Here is an 18,645-nt window from a genome sequence, read left to right on the forward strand (position 1 = left end):
TGTGGCTCCCTGACACCCGCAAGTGCAGCGCGATATCCCAGCTGTAGTGTCAGCTGTGTCAGTGAAGAACGGAGCCAATGCTTCCTGTATAGTTCCAGCTCCTGTTACAGGCGGTGTGATATCAAATGCACTCCGCCTGTGACAGGAGGGATACAGGAAGCATCAGCTCTGCTGTGGGCCACACGCTTCCTCCAGTCCCGCTCCTGTCACTCTCTGTCTCAGAGCATTACCCACCATTATTACCCACCAGCGCCAGAAGTACCTGCCAGCAGTACCCACCATCAGTATCCACTATCAGTACCTGCCAGCAGTACCCACCATCAGTACCCACTATCAGTACCTGCCAGCAGTACCCACCCACCATCAGTACCTGCCAGCAGTAACCGCCAGCAGTACCAGCCAACAGTACCCACCAACAGTAGCCGCCAACAGTACCCGCCAGCAGTCTGCAAAATAAGTAGAAAAGGTATGTGCATTTGCGTGTGTAAATTGTTGCAATAATAATTGTAAATATCCCAGCATGTGCAGTGTTTCTGACTCCTACCACCATGACCACTTCAAATCACTGAAGTGGTCATGGTGGTTAGAGTGTGTAATATCTCTCAGAAGAAGTAAACCTCTGTACACTGATTCCATTTCATTTGATCATCCTCTAGTTGTGTTAAATTGGTGTGGGGGGTCGTGGACGTGGAGTGCCACCTCCGTGAAATGAGTTTGCTACCTCCCTGAAATTAGTTTTTGCAGGTTGGGATGTCTGAGTGCACGTTGGCCCCTGGAGACACTGGAGAACTAATGAGTTACTGGAGACTCAGAAGTGCACAGATGTCAATGGAGACACAGGAGAACTAATGGGAAAACATGGGGGCACTCGGGGGGTACACCAGAGCTACAGGAGTGCATAGGGGTCACACAGAGAGTGTACAGGGGTTACGGGGTCACTGGAGACACATGAGTGTACAGAGGTCACCGGGATTGCTGAAAACAGGAGCATCCCAGAGACCCAGAAGTTACTGGGGACATAGGAGCGCACCTGGGTGACTGGAGACACGGGAGCACATAGGGCAAAACATGGGGGTACTCAGGGGTACATTTGAGATACAGGAGGGCATAGGATTCACGGGTCACTGGAGACACAAGAGTGTTTAAGGGTCACCAGGGTCACTGGAGACAGGAGCATACCGGAGCCACAGGTGTCACTGGAGACATAGGAGCACCCCTGGGTCACTGGAGTTACCGGAGACTCAAGAGTGCACAGTAGTCACTAGCGACACAGGAGTCCATAGAGGTTATTAAAAACTGGGGGCACGCATGGAGGACTGCAGCAAGAGGACTTCACTTGGGTGTGGTGAAGTGTTACTCGAACGTCGAGCAATGTCTCCTTCAGTCCTTTAGGCAGCGCTGGTGCATCAGGTGAAACCCGGGAGTGCTGGCAGCCTTGGGCTGAAGAAAATACCCACTGCTGGATTGGTGGGGAGGTGAGTGTAACACGGTGTCAGCCCACTGCTAAGTTGTCTCTTGTCAAACTACATAAACCCTCCTCCTTTCCTCATCTTCACAAACTCAAGAGTCATTTCTCTATAGTCCAAGATAAGAACTGAGGACTCCTTGAAATAACACAGGAAGTGTGCAGAAGACACAGGACAGCTCTAAATTTCTAGCAGGATCAAGTTTTTTTTTTTTTTTTATGAAGCAGATATAACAAATCACTTTAAATTGTATATTTAACAGACAAAAAGGGAGCAAATAAGTTTAATGTTTAGGTTTACATACACTGTAAAAGAGATTTATTTTTCTGTCGGTGTTGGAGATTTAAGCCCCGTACACACGCACCGATTGTTGGCCGTAAATAGTCGGCCAACGTCCGATCAGCCGATTGTCGGCTTGTTAGTATGATGCTTCCGACAACCGACTGCGACTTTTCGGCCGAACAAAATCTGGTGTGCAGGCTATAAAATTTTTGTTGGCTAACAACAGAACGGCCGATTGTTCCTCAGTCAGTACAGATTTTGGCAGACAAACATCAGATGAGCAAGACTGGGCATGCTCAGAGAAGAAAAAACACACGGAAAGTAAACCATCATATGACATCACTTCTGAAGTTGGTTTTTGTTGGCCAACAAAAGTCCAGTGCAATTCTAGAGCACATTTCAACCAACAAACAACACTGGACAAAAGACGGCCGATCGGTCGGCCAACAATCGGTGCGTGTGTACGGGGCTTTACCCTTACTTCCTGTCTGCTAAAACCTTTGTCACAGGACCAGGAATGAAGAGAAATCTCCCTAACAGAGCCCTGGATAGCGATAAAAACCCAGTGTGGGTTCTAATCCTTCCCTACGTCATCCAAAACTTATAACAAAAATAAAGTTTTGGAGGGGCATACACTTTAGTTTTCAACTTTGCTCCTTGAACATTGACTAGTACTTGTTCTAGTGAGGATTGTCGATCGGTTCACTAATTTGTGTTACGTTTATCTCTGTTCATAAATGATTATAAATTGTTCCTTGCTTGTTTGCCCTTGTTGTTGGCAGTTATCCAGTCATAGGGTGGTACTTTAACTTAGTAAGGTTCTTGGGGTCTTTAGACTTTGGCCACTCTTTCTGACAAGGAAATCCATTTTGTGGCACCATGGGTGACTAGGACCTAAGCTAATTCTGTCCACGGTCTTTGAACCAGTCATTATTTCCAAATCCATTTGGTAGTTCCGTTTCCGGCCAACTCAAGAAGTCAATAAATTAAAAAGTCAACCGACAGGTCTTTGTCATTCCAGCATTGACCTGAAAATCTGCGTGTGATTGGACAGTTCAGTTGTCCGGTGCTGCAGCTCCAGCATGGTGGCTGCGTTGGGGTACTGAATGGCGGCCGTCTTAGTTGCCATGGCCAAGTTTTTAAGCAGGCTGCACAGTTCGCTGCTCTTGTAGAGAACGTCATTGCGAGCTTCGCCAACATTTACGTCTTGGCACAGCAGGTCCACCAGCTTCTGGCCGACCATGATGATGAGCTTGCCGTGAGTTATGAAGACCTCGGGGGATTCGTGTTTGCTCAGGCTGTCGCCGAAAACTCGGATGGCTTTCTGGAGGGCGCCAAAGTAAAGATAACACTGATCAGAGAGGGCCAGTTTCTTGATTGAATCTAGTTTTTGGACGGTGTCTGGTTTACTTGGAGAAACCGGTGGATCCTGCAGAAGAAAAAGAAATTAGTTGTCTGTTTTTTAATTTTTTCATGGTATGAAAAAAAATGATGGCACTGACTATTAGTTTGTTTTACAATAGAGTAGGAATGGGTTAAAACCCTATCATGGCTGTGTCTGGTTGTGTCCTTGAATCTGACCTCCGGCCTTCCTTTCAGTCTTACACAGTTGACGGTTTTCTGCCGTAAACTCAAACTTGCCGAAAACTCCAACCACGTCACTTCCGGTGACTCTACACCAGGGATCCTACGGCCCTCCAGCTGTTGCAGAACTACACATCCCATGAGGCATTGTAAAACTCTGGCATTCACAGACATAACTAAGCATGATGGGAATTGTAGTTCCCGAACAACTGGAGGGCCATAGTTTGAAGACCTCTGCGAGTCCACACCAGGAATAATTGGAGATTTCGACCACTTAGTGTTTTCACATAACGCCGGCAGCCTATACACTCTGGTACACGCTACAATAAGGGGACATTGTTAGGCCACCTGCTAGTTGTCGCCGCCATGTTGTTGGTTACTAGCGGGCGGACTAAAAATGTCCACTCCTTATAGCATTTACCAGAATATATACACTGCCGCCTGTTCTGTGAAAACACCAAGTGGTCAAAATCTCCAATTATTCCTGGTGTAGAGTCACTGGAAGTGACGTGGTTGGATTTCTCGGTAAGTTGGATTTCTCGGCAGAACACCGGCTCTTCTCCTGGACTGAAATGGCTTACTCTGATTTCGCTGCACACTGTGAGCTTCTCATAATGTGCATTAGAAGCTGCAACAAGTCAGATTAGGCCCACCTCCTTTCCTGGATGGAGGACCTCCAGCATTCTCAAGCTTTGTCCTCCCTAACCCAACTCTCCCTGGCCCATCCCTTCCATTCATTGGATTTCAGTTCTTTCAGTCATGGAGCCTCAGCATCACCACATGTGGATGTTACCTATGATGGTCTGCATGCAAACGCATCCTGCCTAGGAACGCCCACTCCTCCAGCCATTTTAAAATTTGCACATCTTCTCCCAAGAGGACACTTTAGCCAAGAAGAGGACTTCCCTTTACCTCCTGTTCCTGTAAAGGGGGTATTGGAGGCAAAGACAACCAGGACCAATAGAGAGGATGAATCTCCCTAGCAGGGACACAGACAGCAATTCAAAATTTGACAGAGGGTGTAACCCAGGGGTCTTCAAACTATGGCCCTCCAGTTGTTCTGGAACTACAATTCCCATCATGCCTAGTCATGTCTGTGAATGTCAGAGTTTTACAATGCCTCATGGGAAGTGTAGTTCCGCAACAGCTGGAGGGCCGTAGTTTGAGGATCCCTGGTGTAACCCTTCCATACTCCCTCTAAAACTGAAAAAGAGGCTTTATTTTTAGATGCACTTCAACTATATTAAAATTAACATAAGAAAGGGGAGTTGAACAAAGTATAATGCCTTGATTGTGGGTAATATGTTAGAGTAAGCTAAGCAAGAGCAAAGCAAATGCCACAGCAACAATGCATCCTTTATTTCACAGCTCAGGACTATCTGAAAAATAAATATTATCTCTTTAGCTAACCCAGAGGGCTCTGAGAATCCTTTATCATGTTGCAAATATTTATTTGTAAAACAAACATTGTATAAAAATAGAAAAAAAAAAACAGCAGTTTAACCACTTCCCGACCGCTACCACATATATACTGCAACAGGGTGGCCCGGCTGTGCAAATTCACATAAATATACCCCCAGCAGTCAGTATTTGTAAAGGGCTACAATGGCAGTAATCTCGAACAGTTGAGATTCCTGCAGCACGTCTCCAGTCTCCAACCACACCTATAGCATACCTGCAGCCTCCAACCATCTCCTGTAGTATGACTACAGAAAGTAATCTCATGTATTTAACATTATATGTGGCCCTTTGGTGATGTCATGAGCTGCCGCTGAGACCCCATAGTTTGACAAGCACTGATTTACACAAACCACACTTACTTTTGATAAACACGTAACGCTTTTCCCTGCGGGGTCTTCATTTGGGAATATTCGAGAATCCGGCTTTAACCATCCTTTACGCTAAAAGGAAAGAAAAAAAAAAAAAACATCAAATTGTTACTAAAATTTCTCTTCTAGCTGTGCTCCACTAGGGGGCACTGTTGTTGTTTTTTTCTTTTTTTAAATCTGTTCGTACATCGCTCCAACCAGTACACATAAACATATTAGATATATATTTATTATTCAGTCTTGTCAGTGATTGGCTGAATGTAACATTTACCTTCTCTTCAGGGCTGGTTTTACGTTCAAGTTGCTGCATTGGTGACAACTGCTGCATCTTTTCAAAATCTTCTTTTTTCTAGGAAAGAAAAATAGATTGGAATATTGATCTTAAAATTTATAGTGATATGAGAATGAAGCAGAAGAAAGACGTCTGATTTATCTACTAAGCACTGGTGGTGACACAGATGCTACAGATGTCTATCAGCAGGGCTGGGACAAGGGGTGGGCAGGAGGGGGCGGGTGCCCTGGGCACTGTGGTATTATGTGAGGTGGGGGGGGGCACAACAAGGACATGGGGGGGAGGGGATTTGTGTTTGGAGGGGGAATTCGGGGGACAGCAGGGGGTAGGTATTGTTATCAGAGAGGAGGGGAGTGGTGATTTGGGTAGGATTTGTGTAGGGAGGGGGGATGGGGGAAGAAGATTTGCGCTAGGAGGGGGGGATTTGGGGGGAATTTGTGTTGGGAAGGGGAGATTTAAAGTGGGGGGGGGGTGGATGTGTAGTAGGAGGTGAATTTTTTTGGGGGAGGAGGGCATTTGAGCTGGGGGGATTCAGGGGATGGGGGGGGGGCTAAGATTTGTGCTGAGAAGGGGGATTTCTGTAGGGGGGCAGATTTATGCTTAGGGGTAAACATGCAGATTAGTGCTCAGTTAGTTGTAGGGGGATTTTTGCTGACATATGCTTATACATCTTGGGGGGGCGCAGTTTGGCATGTTCGCCCTGGCTCCATCCAGATGGCCTTGTCCTGGCACTGTCTATCAGTGTTTGCCTATGCCCCTATATACTGGCAGGAACCTGGTTGATCAATATATTGTGGATATGGTCAGATGGAAATCAGATTACAATATACTGCATTTCATTACCCTGAACTAAGGAGACTGTCTCATTAGTATACTGCTGTAATTTGATAGTCCAATAGCAGGCTATGGATGGGAAGGTGACCGAGCTGTAATGCTCTAACTGTAGTAGAAAAAAGTCCAGTCACCAACCTGGCTTTGTTGTCTGGAAGGCTGGGTGAATCTCAGGACTGGACAGACAGAAACATGTATCCTTTAGTGGGTAAAACAGCTTTCATATATGCCAGTCATTCTCAACCAGGGATCTGTAGAGCCCTAGGGTTCCTCCAGGAGTGGCTAGGGGCTCCACACACAAAGAAAAGGGTGCAAAGACCTGGTGCATTACCAGATACAACTTTATTGGAAAATAAATAAATAATTAGTGCATACTCACGGGAGCCATAGGCTAATAAAACATTATAGACCAGACCTAAGGGCCAGGGACGAAACGCGTTAGCTGGCAAATCTTGGTGACATCAGGGATTTGATGATACTTTATCTTGTGATGGTCAGCCTGCCACATGGATCTGGTCTATAATGCTTTATTAGTCTAGGGCTCTTGTGAGTATGCACTTTTTTTTATTTATTTTACAATAAAGTTGTATCTGGTAATGCACTAGACCTTTGCACCCTTTTGTTTGTGTATATACAGCTCATCAAGCCCCTAGCCACCCCTGGAGGAACCCTAGAGCTCCATGAAACCCTAAAAGAGAATGGTTGACATATATGAAAGCTGTTTTACCCGATAACAAATATACATACATGTACATTAACTTTAATGACATCCCAGTCTTAGTCCGTAGGGTTCAATATTGAGTTGGCCCACCCTTTACAGCTATAACAGCTTCACCTCTTCTGGGAAGGCTGTCCACAAGGTTTAGGAGTGTGTCTATGGGAATGTTTGACAATTCTTCCAGAAGCGCTTTTGTTAGAGGTTTGTCTATGAGAGCTCCAAATGTAGAGGTTTTCTGTTTGCCTGACACATTGCTCAAATGAGTGGCAACTACCCTGTTTCCCCAAAAGTAAGATATCCCCCGAAAATAAGACCTACTTATAGTTTTGCCTCTCACTGAAATATAAGGCATCCCCCCAAAAATAAGACCTCCCCGATAATAAGGCCTCCCCCGAACATAAGGTCTCCCCGATAATAAGGCCTCCCCCGAACATAAGGTCTCCCCGATAATAAGGCCTCCCCCGAACATAAGGTCTCCCCGATAATAAGGCCCCCCGAAGCTACCGTAACTCGTGACTGGACCGTAGCGGCGGGCGCCGCAGCGCAGCCGGGGCAGACAGGAAGTGCGATGTCTCTTTTAATCAGAGAGCCCGCGCCGCCGCCAGGACAAGCTGCTGCCTGCTGCTCGCTCTGCCCTGATGGAGTCTGGCTGACTCACAATTAGACAGTGAGTCGCACGGGGCAGGAGTCGGGCACATTGTGTGGACACACAGGGGTGACTGAGGTAGGGGGGAAATGTCTGATAAAGGGGTGGGGGGATGTCTGGTGAAGGTGTCCACTGGCACAGGGGTGGGGGGAGTGGGATCACTTAAAATGACACAGGAGGGTCAGAGGGGGCAATCAAAATGACACAGGATCAGGGGGGCAATCAAAATGACGCAGGAGGATCAGAAGGGGGGGGAATCAAAATGACACAGGAGGATCAGAGAGGGGGGGGGGACAAAATGACACAGGAGGATCAGAGGGGGGGGGGATCAAAATGACACAGGAGGATCAGAGGGGGGGGGGCAATCAAAATGACACAGGATCAGGGGGGGGCAATCAAAATGATGCAGGAGGATCAGAAGGGGGGGGGGTCAAAATGACACAGGAGGTTTAGAGGGGGGGGAACAAAATGACACAGGAGGATCAGAGGGGGGGGGATCAAAATGACACAGGAGGATCAGAGGGGGGGGGCAATCAAAATGACACAGGATCGGGGGGGCAATCAAAATGACGCAGGAGGATCAGAAGGGGGGGGGAACAAAATGACACAGGAGGATCAGAGGGGGGGGGGAACAAAATGACACAGGAGGATCAGAGGGGGGGAATCAAAATGACACAAGAGGATCAGGGGGGGGGGGGCAATCAAAATGACACAGGATCAGGGGGGCAATCAAAATGACGCAGGAGGATCAGAAGGGGGGGGGGGTCAAAATGACACGGGAGGATCAGAGGGGGCAATCAAAATGACACATGAGGATCAGAGGGGGCAATCAAAATGACACAGGAGGATCAGAGGAGGGAATCAAAATGACACAGGATCAGGGGGGGCAATCAAAATGATGCAGGAGGATGAGAGGGGGGGGGGGATCAAAATGACACAGGAGGATCAGAAGGGGGGGGATCAAAATGACGCAGGAGGATCAGAAGGGGGGGGAATCAAAATGACACAGGAGGATCAGAGGGGGGGGGGGGGGGCAATCAAAATGACACAGGATCAGGGGGGGGCAATCAAAATGACGCAGGAGGATCAGAAGGGGGGGGGTCAAAATGACACAGGAGGATCAGAGGGGGCAATCAAAATGACACATGAGGATCAGAGGGGGGGGGGATTAAAATGACACAGGAGGATCAGAAGGGGTTACTAAAATGGTAATCCCCCCCCCCCCTCTGATTCTCCTGTGCCATTTTGATTCCCCCCCTCTGATCCCTCTGTGTCATTTTAAGTGATTCCCCTCCCCCCACCCGGATACCCCACTACTACCGTACCTTATACGGGTAATACATTTCCTTTTTTTTTGTTCAACAATGTGTATCATATTCTTCTTCATAGAAAAATAAGACATCCCCTGAAAATAAGACCTAGCGCATCTTTGGGGAGCAAAAATGAATATAAGACACTGTCTTATTTCCAGGGACACAGAGTAATACGTTCATAATAAAGACAATGGACACAAATTGAACGATCAAAAACAAAAAAAATAGAAAAATCTTCTGAACGTAGCTCTGAGTTTAGTCTATCATGCTTGGTGCTGGATAGCTGCAGAAAAATGCATATTCCTGATTTTTTTGTCAATTATGTCAAATATAATGCCTGCAAATAGACATGATGTTCAATAACTAAGACAAATTGTTTACTTGTGAGAATGGATTAAGTACTGACCTGCAGGTAAACATATCCGCTTTCTTCTACAGATTTCTGTTTTTGCAGCTGGTACTTCTTATCTTTGCTTTTCTCCTCTGTCCGGTTTACAGAGAACTCCTGAAGGACCTTTGTGTCTGGTCGTGTTGGAACCTGAGGTTTCTGGGACACCACGTGTTCCTTTGCCGTTTTTTGCCTTTTCTCATCTTGCTTTTTGAATAAAAGTTTTCCGTTTGCAATGATGATGGACGCAAATCTCTTAATGTCTTCTGGAATTGTCCTGGCTACCATGACAAACTGGTCAAGTTCATCAGGCGTGGTGCGAGGTTTATCGATGACCAACGCTTGTAAAGACCATTTGCAAAGATTAATGGACTCTTGATTCCTGGAAAGAGTTTGGAAAGAGTCTGAGAGAGTTTGCAATTGGTTGTTGATCCTGAGTTGGATGTTAACGTCTGTTAAGTGAGCCGTATTGGCTTTGATGGTCTGGGCAAAGTCTATGAATTGCCTCAAAGTAGAGATGATGCTATTAACAGCTCTGTGAATGTCCTCAAGGTTTGATTCCATATTTTCCTGCAGTCTCCACTTGCTGCTCACGAAGATCATTAGACTTGCGATGGAACTGGACACCCGTTCTTGCAGTTCAGTTAAATTTTTAATAACCACTTCCGGCTCTACAATCAATTCACTTGAGCTGTCTTCAGAGGTGGACGTTGTACCAGACTCGCTTGAAACGGTTGATGAAGTAGACAAAGTGCTGGTTCGACTTTCTGAACTTGACACAGATAACCTGTCGTCGTATTGAGGCTTATGTAGAGATGGTTTGTTGTCTTTTGGCAGCGGTGGAGGGACGTCATAAACCCGATCATGGCCCACCAAGCTGCTCACTTCGATTTTTGGTGGAGATCCAACAGCTGACCCTCTTGGAATATCATAAACATTTTCCTTGGAGTCAATCTTCCCTGTCCTTGGTTTACCAAAACTTGATGAGCCTTTTCGTAAACTTCCATTCTGATACAAAGGGGAAACATCACGAGCTGCTGGAATGTCATAAAGACATTGATTGGCCACTGTTGACTTACTGGGTGGGATATCGTATATTTGACTAGATGGGCAGCTGCTCTCTTTCTTGGAATGCACCGGCCCATATCGAGTTGGTGGCACATCGTATACCATATTTTGATCTATGGATATCTTTCGGGAGTTGGGTGATAAAATGTTTCTCTCAGGAGACAAAGGGATATCATAAATCCAGTCAGACTTGCGGGGATTTGGTAGGGTGTTGAACTGGCAACCAACCGGTGGTGTGACACTCCTGTTTCTCTGAACCAGTGTTCCGGTCGGTGGAATATCATATACCTGAAAGGAATATGAGTTGGTCAATATATGCTTTAAATACTTTGTATGTTTTACAAAAGAGATTGCGTATGGTTCTCATAAAGGACATATCAGAATTAAGTTTCTAACTTACAAGCTGACCTCAGTTAGAGGAGAAGCGTTTTAACCTCAGGCAACGTGGGGGGTTCTTTACGGTTAGGGCTACAAGATTGTGGAATTCTCTACCACAAGAGGTGGTTTCTGCGGGAAGTATGGTGGCTTTCAAAAGACTCTTAGACGCACATCTCAAGGATCAGGACATTAAGGGCTATGTGAGATGATTACAGCCACACATACCTACACAAGTTGAACTGGATGGACTATTGTCTTTATTCAACCTCACCTACTATGTAACTATGTAACTCAGTGCACTGTTTAATTGGGCAACAATGTGGCAAAATGAGGTTTAATGTTGATCAATGTAAAGTTATGCACTTGGGGACTAAGAACATGCATGCATCATATATACTAGGGGGGGGTACAACTGGGAGAATCCTTGGAGGAAAATGTACTGTGTGTTCTGGTAGATCATAAGCTTAACAATTGCATGCAATGCCAAGCAGCAGTTTCCAATGCAAGCAAAATCCTTTGTATTAGGAGAGGTACGGACAGAGAGAGAGAGAGATATAATTTTGCCCCTGTACAAATCATTAGTAAGACCTCATCTGGAATATGCAGTTCAGTTTTGGGCACCAGTTCTCAAAAAGGATATCGGGTAACTGGAGAAAGTGCAGAGAAGGGCAACCAAACTGATAAGAGGCATGGAGGAGCTCCGCTATGAGGAAAGATTAGAGGAACTGAATTTATTCTCTCTTGAGAAGAGGAGATTAAGGGGGATATGATCACCATGTAGAAATACATAAGGGGTCCATATAGTGGACTTGGTGTTGAGTTATTAACTTTAAGGTCATCACAGAGGACAAGGGGGGCACTCTTTATGTCTTGAGGAAAAGAGATTTACATCTCCAAATACGGAATGGTTTCTTCACAGTAAGAGCTGTGAAAATAGTCTCCCTGAAGAGGTGGTTCTATCCAGCTCAGTAGATTGCATTATAAAAGCACCTGGATTCTTTCCTAAATGTACATAATATAAATTGGTGGTAACATTTATAGGAAACGTTGTTCCAGAGAATATCGAATTGCCTCTCGGGGGATCAGGAAGGATCTTTTTACACTGCTGGAGCAAATGGGATCATGCTTTGCTGGTTTTTTTTGCGTTCTTCTGGATCAACTGTGGTTATAGGATTGTATAAATATTTTTTAATTAGTTGAACGAGATGGACTTGTGTCTAACTATATGTGGAGATTTTGACCAAAATAACATAAGCGGAGGGTAAATGTCGGTTCACACTATGGCGATCCGACTTCGGGGGCGACCTGTGAAGTCGCGTGCACCGCGACTTGCACGGACTTCCCATAATGGAAGTCAATGCAAGTCGCTCCGATGACGCCCCAAAGTAGTACAGGAACTATTTTCTAAGTCGTAGCGACTTGAGTCGCTCCTATTAGAACGGTTCCCGTAGCACAGAATGGACCGCAACTTGTCAGGCTGACCAGTCGCCTGACAAGTCGCGGTAGTGTGAACCGGGACTAAAGGACTAGTCCATAGTAATTTCTGTGGGCTCCTTACAGCTGACCTTCTCCCCATTACTGACTTACCATGCATTGCACTGCACTGTGCCATTGTGCTAAGATGGTTATCTTGGTAGAGGCAGTTCTTTGCTTCCTTATGTTAGAGCTGCCTCCCTGAAGACTGATCACTGATGAGGAAATATTTAAGAAGCAGCAGGAGAGGTGGAGGAAGCACAAATCTTCAAAATGAATAAGCAGAAGCAGGGAGATCCTTGCACTGCAGGTTTTCAGCTACAGCTTCCTCTCCAGCAAGGAGAACAGCAGTGACCAAATCTCACTCCAAATGTGGCAAGACTAAGTCAGAGGCAGCAGACTAATGACATCATCTCAGTCTAGGCAAAGTGACTGACTGGTGTTTAGGGACTGCTCTTTTTAAAATTTATGTTATTGCTGTATATTGTGCTACTGCCATATCATGAGGTCATAATGTAGACTTCTAAAGTCAGGGCTTTTTTTCAGCTGGAACTTGGTGGAACTCAGTTCCACCACCTCTGGCTCAGGATCTCTGCTCCCTGCTTACCACTATTACTTGTAAATACATACGTCTGGTTTTTGTGTTTACAAGTGTCAGTTTGTCTCCCAACAGCTCCCACAGATCTGATCTCCTGAGTGGCACCCACTCAGTTCGGGATGGGGTGCTCGGGTGGCAGTGCAGATGCCCACCCCCCCCCCCCCTACTGAACAATCTCCCCACAAGTAAGAGAGGCCGAGCTAACTACAGTGTGCAGGGAGGTACTAGAGCCGACTGAGTGCTTCAGCCTAATACAGCAACAAAAGTAAGACATTTGGAAGATGGTGGAGCTTTTAAGAAGGAAGGGAAAAGATGGGGGCAGTGGAGGAAGTGAGGGGTTGCATGCAGAGGTCATAGCTGAAGAGGTTTGAGAGTGAGATGTGGATGGGGGATACAGAGGTAAGCAGCTCTGTACTCTGTGTGTAGCGCACCCCTGACTATATATGTAGCGCACCCCCAAACTCTGTGCTTTGTGTTTAACCACTTGCCGACCAGTCACTGGGACTGTACTGCGGCAAAGTGGCTCGATTCCGTCCAGCGACGTAGACCTACGTCGCTGGACTCCTCCCCCTGTGGACGGCGTTCGCGTGCCGCCGGAGGCTCGCTCCCGCTGTTTTCAGTCACAGCGGGAGTCGGGCCAGGGGAGGAGCGGCGGTGATCACCGCCGCTCTTCCCCGATCGTCGGGGAATCGAGTTTGGAGATCCGCCCGCTTGTGTAAACAAAGCGGGCGGATCTCCTAGGTGACAAACAGTGACAGATTGCAGGGTTCAGCATAGCTGAACCTGCAATCTGTCCCTGTGTCACTCAGTCACCCCCCCCCCCCCCCCCACACACACACGTTAGTAAGCACCAGGCATACATTAACCCCTCCCTCCCCAATAAAATTAACCCCTTCCCTGCCAGTGTAATTTTTACAGTAACAGTGCATATTTATCGCACTGATTACTATAGTAATGTCACTGGTACCCCCAAAAGTGTCAAAAATGTCAGTCAAGGGTCCAATCTGTCCACCGCAATGTCGCAGTCCCGCAAAAGAAATCGCAGATCGCCGCCATCACCAAAAAAACCACCAAAAATGACATAAATCTTTCCCTTAGTTAGTAAACGCAATAACTTTTGCGCAAACCAATCAAAATACGCTTATTGTGATTTTTTTTTACCAAACATAGGTAGCAGAAAACAAATTGACCAAAAATGTAAAAAAATTTTGATTTTTACATTTTTTTGGGGGGAATTTCATATAAAAAATTTGAAAAATATTGTTATTTTTTCAAAATTTTCGCTCTTTTTTTGTTTATAGCGCAAAAAGTAAAAATCGCACAGGTGATCAAATACCACCAAAAGAAAGCTCTGTTTGTGGGAAAAAACAGACATAAATTTAGTTTGGGTACAGCGTCGCACAACCGCGCAATTGTCAGTTAAAGTCGCACAGTGCAGAATCGCAAAAAGTGGCCTGGACGTCAGACAGCAAAATCTTCCGGTGGTAAAGTGGTTAAGCCCCCCCCCTTCCCGAACTCTGCACTCCTGGTATTTAATGCCCCTTTAAAACCCTCCCACTGTTAGTGAAATTTGACCACACCCACTATTTGATGCTGTTCGGAGTTTATAACGTTTTTGGGGGTCGTGGTTGAGTCCCTTTACCTATTTCCTGAGAAAAAAAAACCCTATCTAAAGTTATTGAAATGTTCACTATAACTTACATTGGAGGCTTTGGAGGCCTTGGCGATGCTCTTCTCTGGTGTGTCTGGGCTTGATGGGATGTCATAAATTTGCTGTTGTTGACTTTGCTCCATAGTCAAAGGAAATGGTGACCGCCCATGGACCGGTGATGGGGTTTTACCTCTCTGCAAAAAAAAAAAAAAAAAGTAAGAAATTCAAACAAAACCCATAAAGAATATTCTTGCAAGTCTATCCATTAGTTGCTTTACTAAATAAATGATTCTAACCATGAGCATCCATAAATTAAAGTAGAACCTCTACCCATGCATTGATAGACACTTCCTGGTTCCCCTCCCGAGGAAGTCACAGCTGGGAAGCGCTGACGTAACGCGTATAGGGGGCGGAGCCTGCATACCCGACATTGCATCACTCCCTGGTTCCTCTCCATACTTCCATATTCTCTGTATATTATTATGGGGTGGTAACTAGGGAGCCAGTGATATGTTAACAATGGTCCCTGTAGAATCATTCCAGAGGACCCAGGAAGTTCAGCTCACAGCAGAGAACTAACAACAGTTGGTCGAAGGTCTGGAAGATCTCCATGCAGTGGTCACAGATCACTGCATACCTGCCAACTGTCCCGTTTTTCACGGGACAGTCCCGTCAAATAGGACCTAGTCCCGGCTGATTTAGTCTGCCGGGACTTGTCCCGGCCAGTGGGGGAGGCAGGTGAGACCCGGAAGCCGCGGGTAGGGCTGTGGGGAGACTCCAGAAAAATGGCTGCCAGCCTACAGTGCTGTCCTGAACTGTAGAAATCTGGTTGTATTCAAGCCTTACCTCATTGCACTAGTAAAGTAAAAAACAACGGTGGGGTGGGTGGTGTGTGTGTGGGGGGGGGGTTTAAAAAAAAAAAAGAAAAATGATCACGGACTGGGAACATTTTTCGATTACAATAAATAATAAACAATACTGCTGCATATTACCTGGGTGGAGGGGGGTGTCGTATTCAGTTTGGAGGGTGGGACATCATAAAGCTCTGCCTGGCTGATACTGGCGGCCCTCGAGGCTCGTGGAAGAGTGAACAAATGCTGCAAGCAAAGAAAGAGACAATAAATAATTATGCATTTATTATTACAGTTTCATGGAGCCATTAAAACAAGTAGATATACCTTAAATTATTTTTTAAAAGCCTATCTTAAAGTAACTGTGCTGCTTAAATAAAAGTCAAAATACAGGATGTGCCTGCAAAGAATATTGTAAATGCTTACCCTGGGGGAGAGGGGATTTGTGTTGGAAGGGGGGATTTGAGGGACAGCAGGAGTTACCTATTGTTCTAGGAGGGGAAACTTGGGGGGGTGGGTAAGAGTGGTGGAAAAAATGTGTGCAGCTGGTGGTGTCACCAGTAAATAGAATCCTGTTGCTTTGGCCTAAATGCAGGGCAGTATCCCCCATTTTTGCTGCCCCTCTTTTGGTTGCCAGGCTGCACTGTGTCATTGATTGCTATGATGCTGGGGGCCGAGATGCACAGCATCATCGGTTGCTAGTATTCTGGCAACTGGGCCAAACAATATCACTGGTTGCTAGGATGCAGGCACTAGGACTGCACAGAGTCATCAATTGCTAGGACCCTGGCAACCAGGCCCCACAAAGTGTCAGTGGTTGCTATGATGCTGGGGCCGAGTTGCACAGCATCTTTGGTTGCTAGGATGCTGGCAACTCGGTCAAAGAACATCATTGTGTTAAAATAAAAGGTGCGCTAAAACAAATGCTATGATCCAAAATATGCAATAACAACAATATGGATATAAATGGGTGGGGATGTGCAAAAAAAGTCCAATATATATCTCTTTAAGTGTCCATGATAAATCAAACGAATAAGTGCTCAACAGCAAAGAAATATCTTCGACTTCAGTGCAATAACGCCCACCACCAGGTGAAATTCCTCCTTACCAGACGGAAGATAAGGTGTGCACAATTTAACAAAAGATTCACTGCAAACGTGGATACTGTCACACTCCGCGTGAACCACCCAAAATGGTCCCTTACCAGATAAAGTGATAAAAAGCGCAGAATATCGGATTCAAAAATCCCCTTCCACTTCCTCCATGTATATGCTACACCGGGGTGCCTTTTCAGTCAGCCACTGGAAAACGATCTGGTTCCGAGTAACTCCACTAATTGAAAACATATGACAGAATTTCTTAAGGGTAGGCTCGGGTCCTGGCTGCAGCACGGACCCCGAGCGGTCGTACGTGACGGTAACGCCTCCTCTCTGACGCGTTTCTTCCTATTGGACATCGACCGAGATTGCTCACATTAAACTGGTTTAGAAGGTATTACACTATTGCGACCTTTATTTCCTGCACCCCGCAACTGGAGGGTATTGGCCTCTGGTCACTGCCTCCCGGATACAGGTCCAGAGTAAGGGAACCATTAGTGGAGTTACTCGGAACCAGATCGCTTTCCAGTGGCTGACTGAAAAGGCACCCCGGTGTAGCATATACATGGAGGAAGTAGAAGGGGATTTTTGAATCCGATATGCTGCGCTTTTTATCACTTTATCTGGTAAGGGACCATTTTGGGTGGTTCACGCGGAGTGTGACAGTATCCACGTTTACAGTGAATCTTTTGTTAAATTGTGCACACCTTATCTTCCGTCTGGTAAGGAGGACTTTCACCTGGTGGTGGGCGTTATTGCACTGAAGTCGAAGATATTTCTTTGCTGTTGAGCACTTATTCGTTTGATTTATCATGGACACTTAAAGAGATATATATTGGACTTTTTTTGCACATCCCCACCCATTTATATCCATATTGTTGTTATTGCATATTTTGGATCATAGCATTTGTTTTAGCGCACCTTTTATTTTAACACATCATTTACACATATTCAGGCACTGAATACATGTAGCGGCTTTAACCCAACACTATCAGCGCACCCTCACCAACCTACTATATACAAAGAACATCATTGGTCTCTAGGATGCAGGCAGCTGGGTTGCACAGTCATCGGTTGCTAGGACCCCGGTAACCAGGCCACACAGCGTCAGTGGTTGCTATGATGCTGGGGGCCGAGCTGCACAGCATCATTTGTTGCTTGGATGCTGGCAACTGGGCCACACATCACTGGTTGTTAGAGTCAATCCGGTTTCTTTGCCCTACATGCAGGTCCATATGCCCCTTTTTTGCTGCCCCTCTATTAGTTGCAAGTATACTGGTGGCCAGGCTGTGCACAGTGATCATTGATTGCTATGATGCTGGGGGCCAAGCTGCACAGCATCATTGGTTGCTAGGATGTTGGCAAATGGGCCAAACTACATCATTGGTTTCTAGGATGCATGCAGTCATCGATTGCTAGGACCCCGGCAACTAGGCCACACCGCGTCAGTGGTTGCTATAATGCTGGGGGGTCGAGCTGCACAGCATCATTTGTTGCTTGGATGCTGGCAACTGGGCCACACATCACTGGTTGTTAGAGTCAATCCTGTTCCTTTGCTCTACATGCAGGGCCATATGCCCAATCCTTGCTGCCCCTCTATTAGTTGCAAGGATGCTGGTGGCCAGGCTGCACAGTGATCATTGATTGCTATGATGCTGGGGGCCGAGCTGCACAACATCTTTGGTTGCTAGGATGCTGGCAACTGGGCCAAACAACATCATTGGTTGCTGGGCTGCACAGAGTCATCGGTTGCTAGGACTCTGGCAACCAGGCCACACAGCGTCAATGGTTGCTAGGACACAGGCAGCTGGACTGCAGAGTCATTGGTTGCTATTGTGCAAACAGCCACTTAATAATACCATAATAACTGTGGGCTGAACATGCACTGAGAACAGAGTATCTGTACGGACTCTTCAGCCCCAGTGTCGCCCCACACTGCACCACCATGAGTGCCAGCTGAGGTAGTCTAGTTAATTGTCCTCATGGGTGATACCGCCCTGCTTATATTCGCAAAGCACAGGACCACTTTAACTGGCAATTTAGGATAAATGAGAGGCATTTTTTTTTAACATGCCTAGCTATGGAAAAGTTTCAGCAAATCAAAGGTATTCAAAATTAAGTTCATACAGCAGGGAAACTATTTTCCCATACAAAACCAATTTCCTGTCTGGTAATTATGT

At 46.1% G+C, this 18,645-nt stretch overlaps 1 protein-coding gene across 3 annotated transcripts in view; it reads right to left on the reverse strand.

Moving 5' to 3' along the window:
• Positions 1-2,219: 2,219 nt before the first annotated feature.
• Positions 2,220-18,645, reverse strand: part of CASS4 (Cas scaffold protein family member 4) — a 117,958-nt gene continuing 101,532 nt past the window's right edge. For all 3 annotated transcript variants that reach the window (XM_082272153.1, XM_082272154.1, XM_082272155.1), the window contains 6 exons: positions 15,510-15,614; positions 14,568-14,711; positions 9,368-10,705; positions 5,433-5,510; positions 5,153-5,233; positions 2,220-3,177 (listed from right to left, as the gene is read on the reverse strand). In XM_082272153.1, the coding sequence (XP_082128279.1) occupies positions 2,761-3,177; positions 5,153-5,233; positions 5,433-5,510; positions 9,368-10,705; positions 14,568-14,711; positions 15,510-15,614 (2,163 nt within the window). In that variant the 3' untranslated portion in view covers positions 2,220-2,760. The remainder of the gene's footprint in view (positions 3,178-5,152; positions 5,234-5,432; positions 5,511-9,367; positions 10,706-14,567; positions 14,712-15,509; positions 15,615-18,645) is intronic.

The sequence above is a fragment of the Pelophylax lessonae genome (genome assembly GCF_965119305.1).
Source record: "Pelophylax lessonae genome assembly, chromosome: 11".
NCBI lineage: Eukaryota > Metazoa > Chordata > Amphibia > Anura > Ranidae > Pelophylax > Pelophylax lessonae.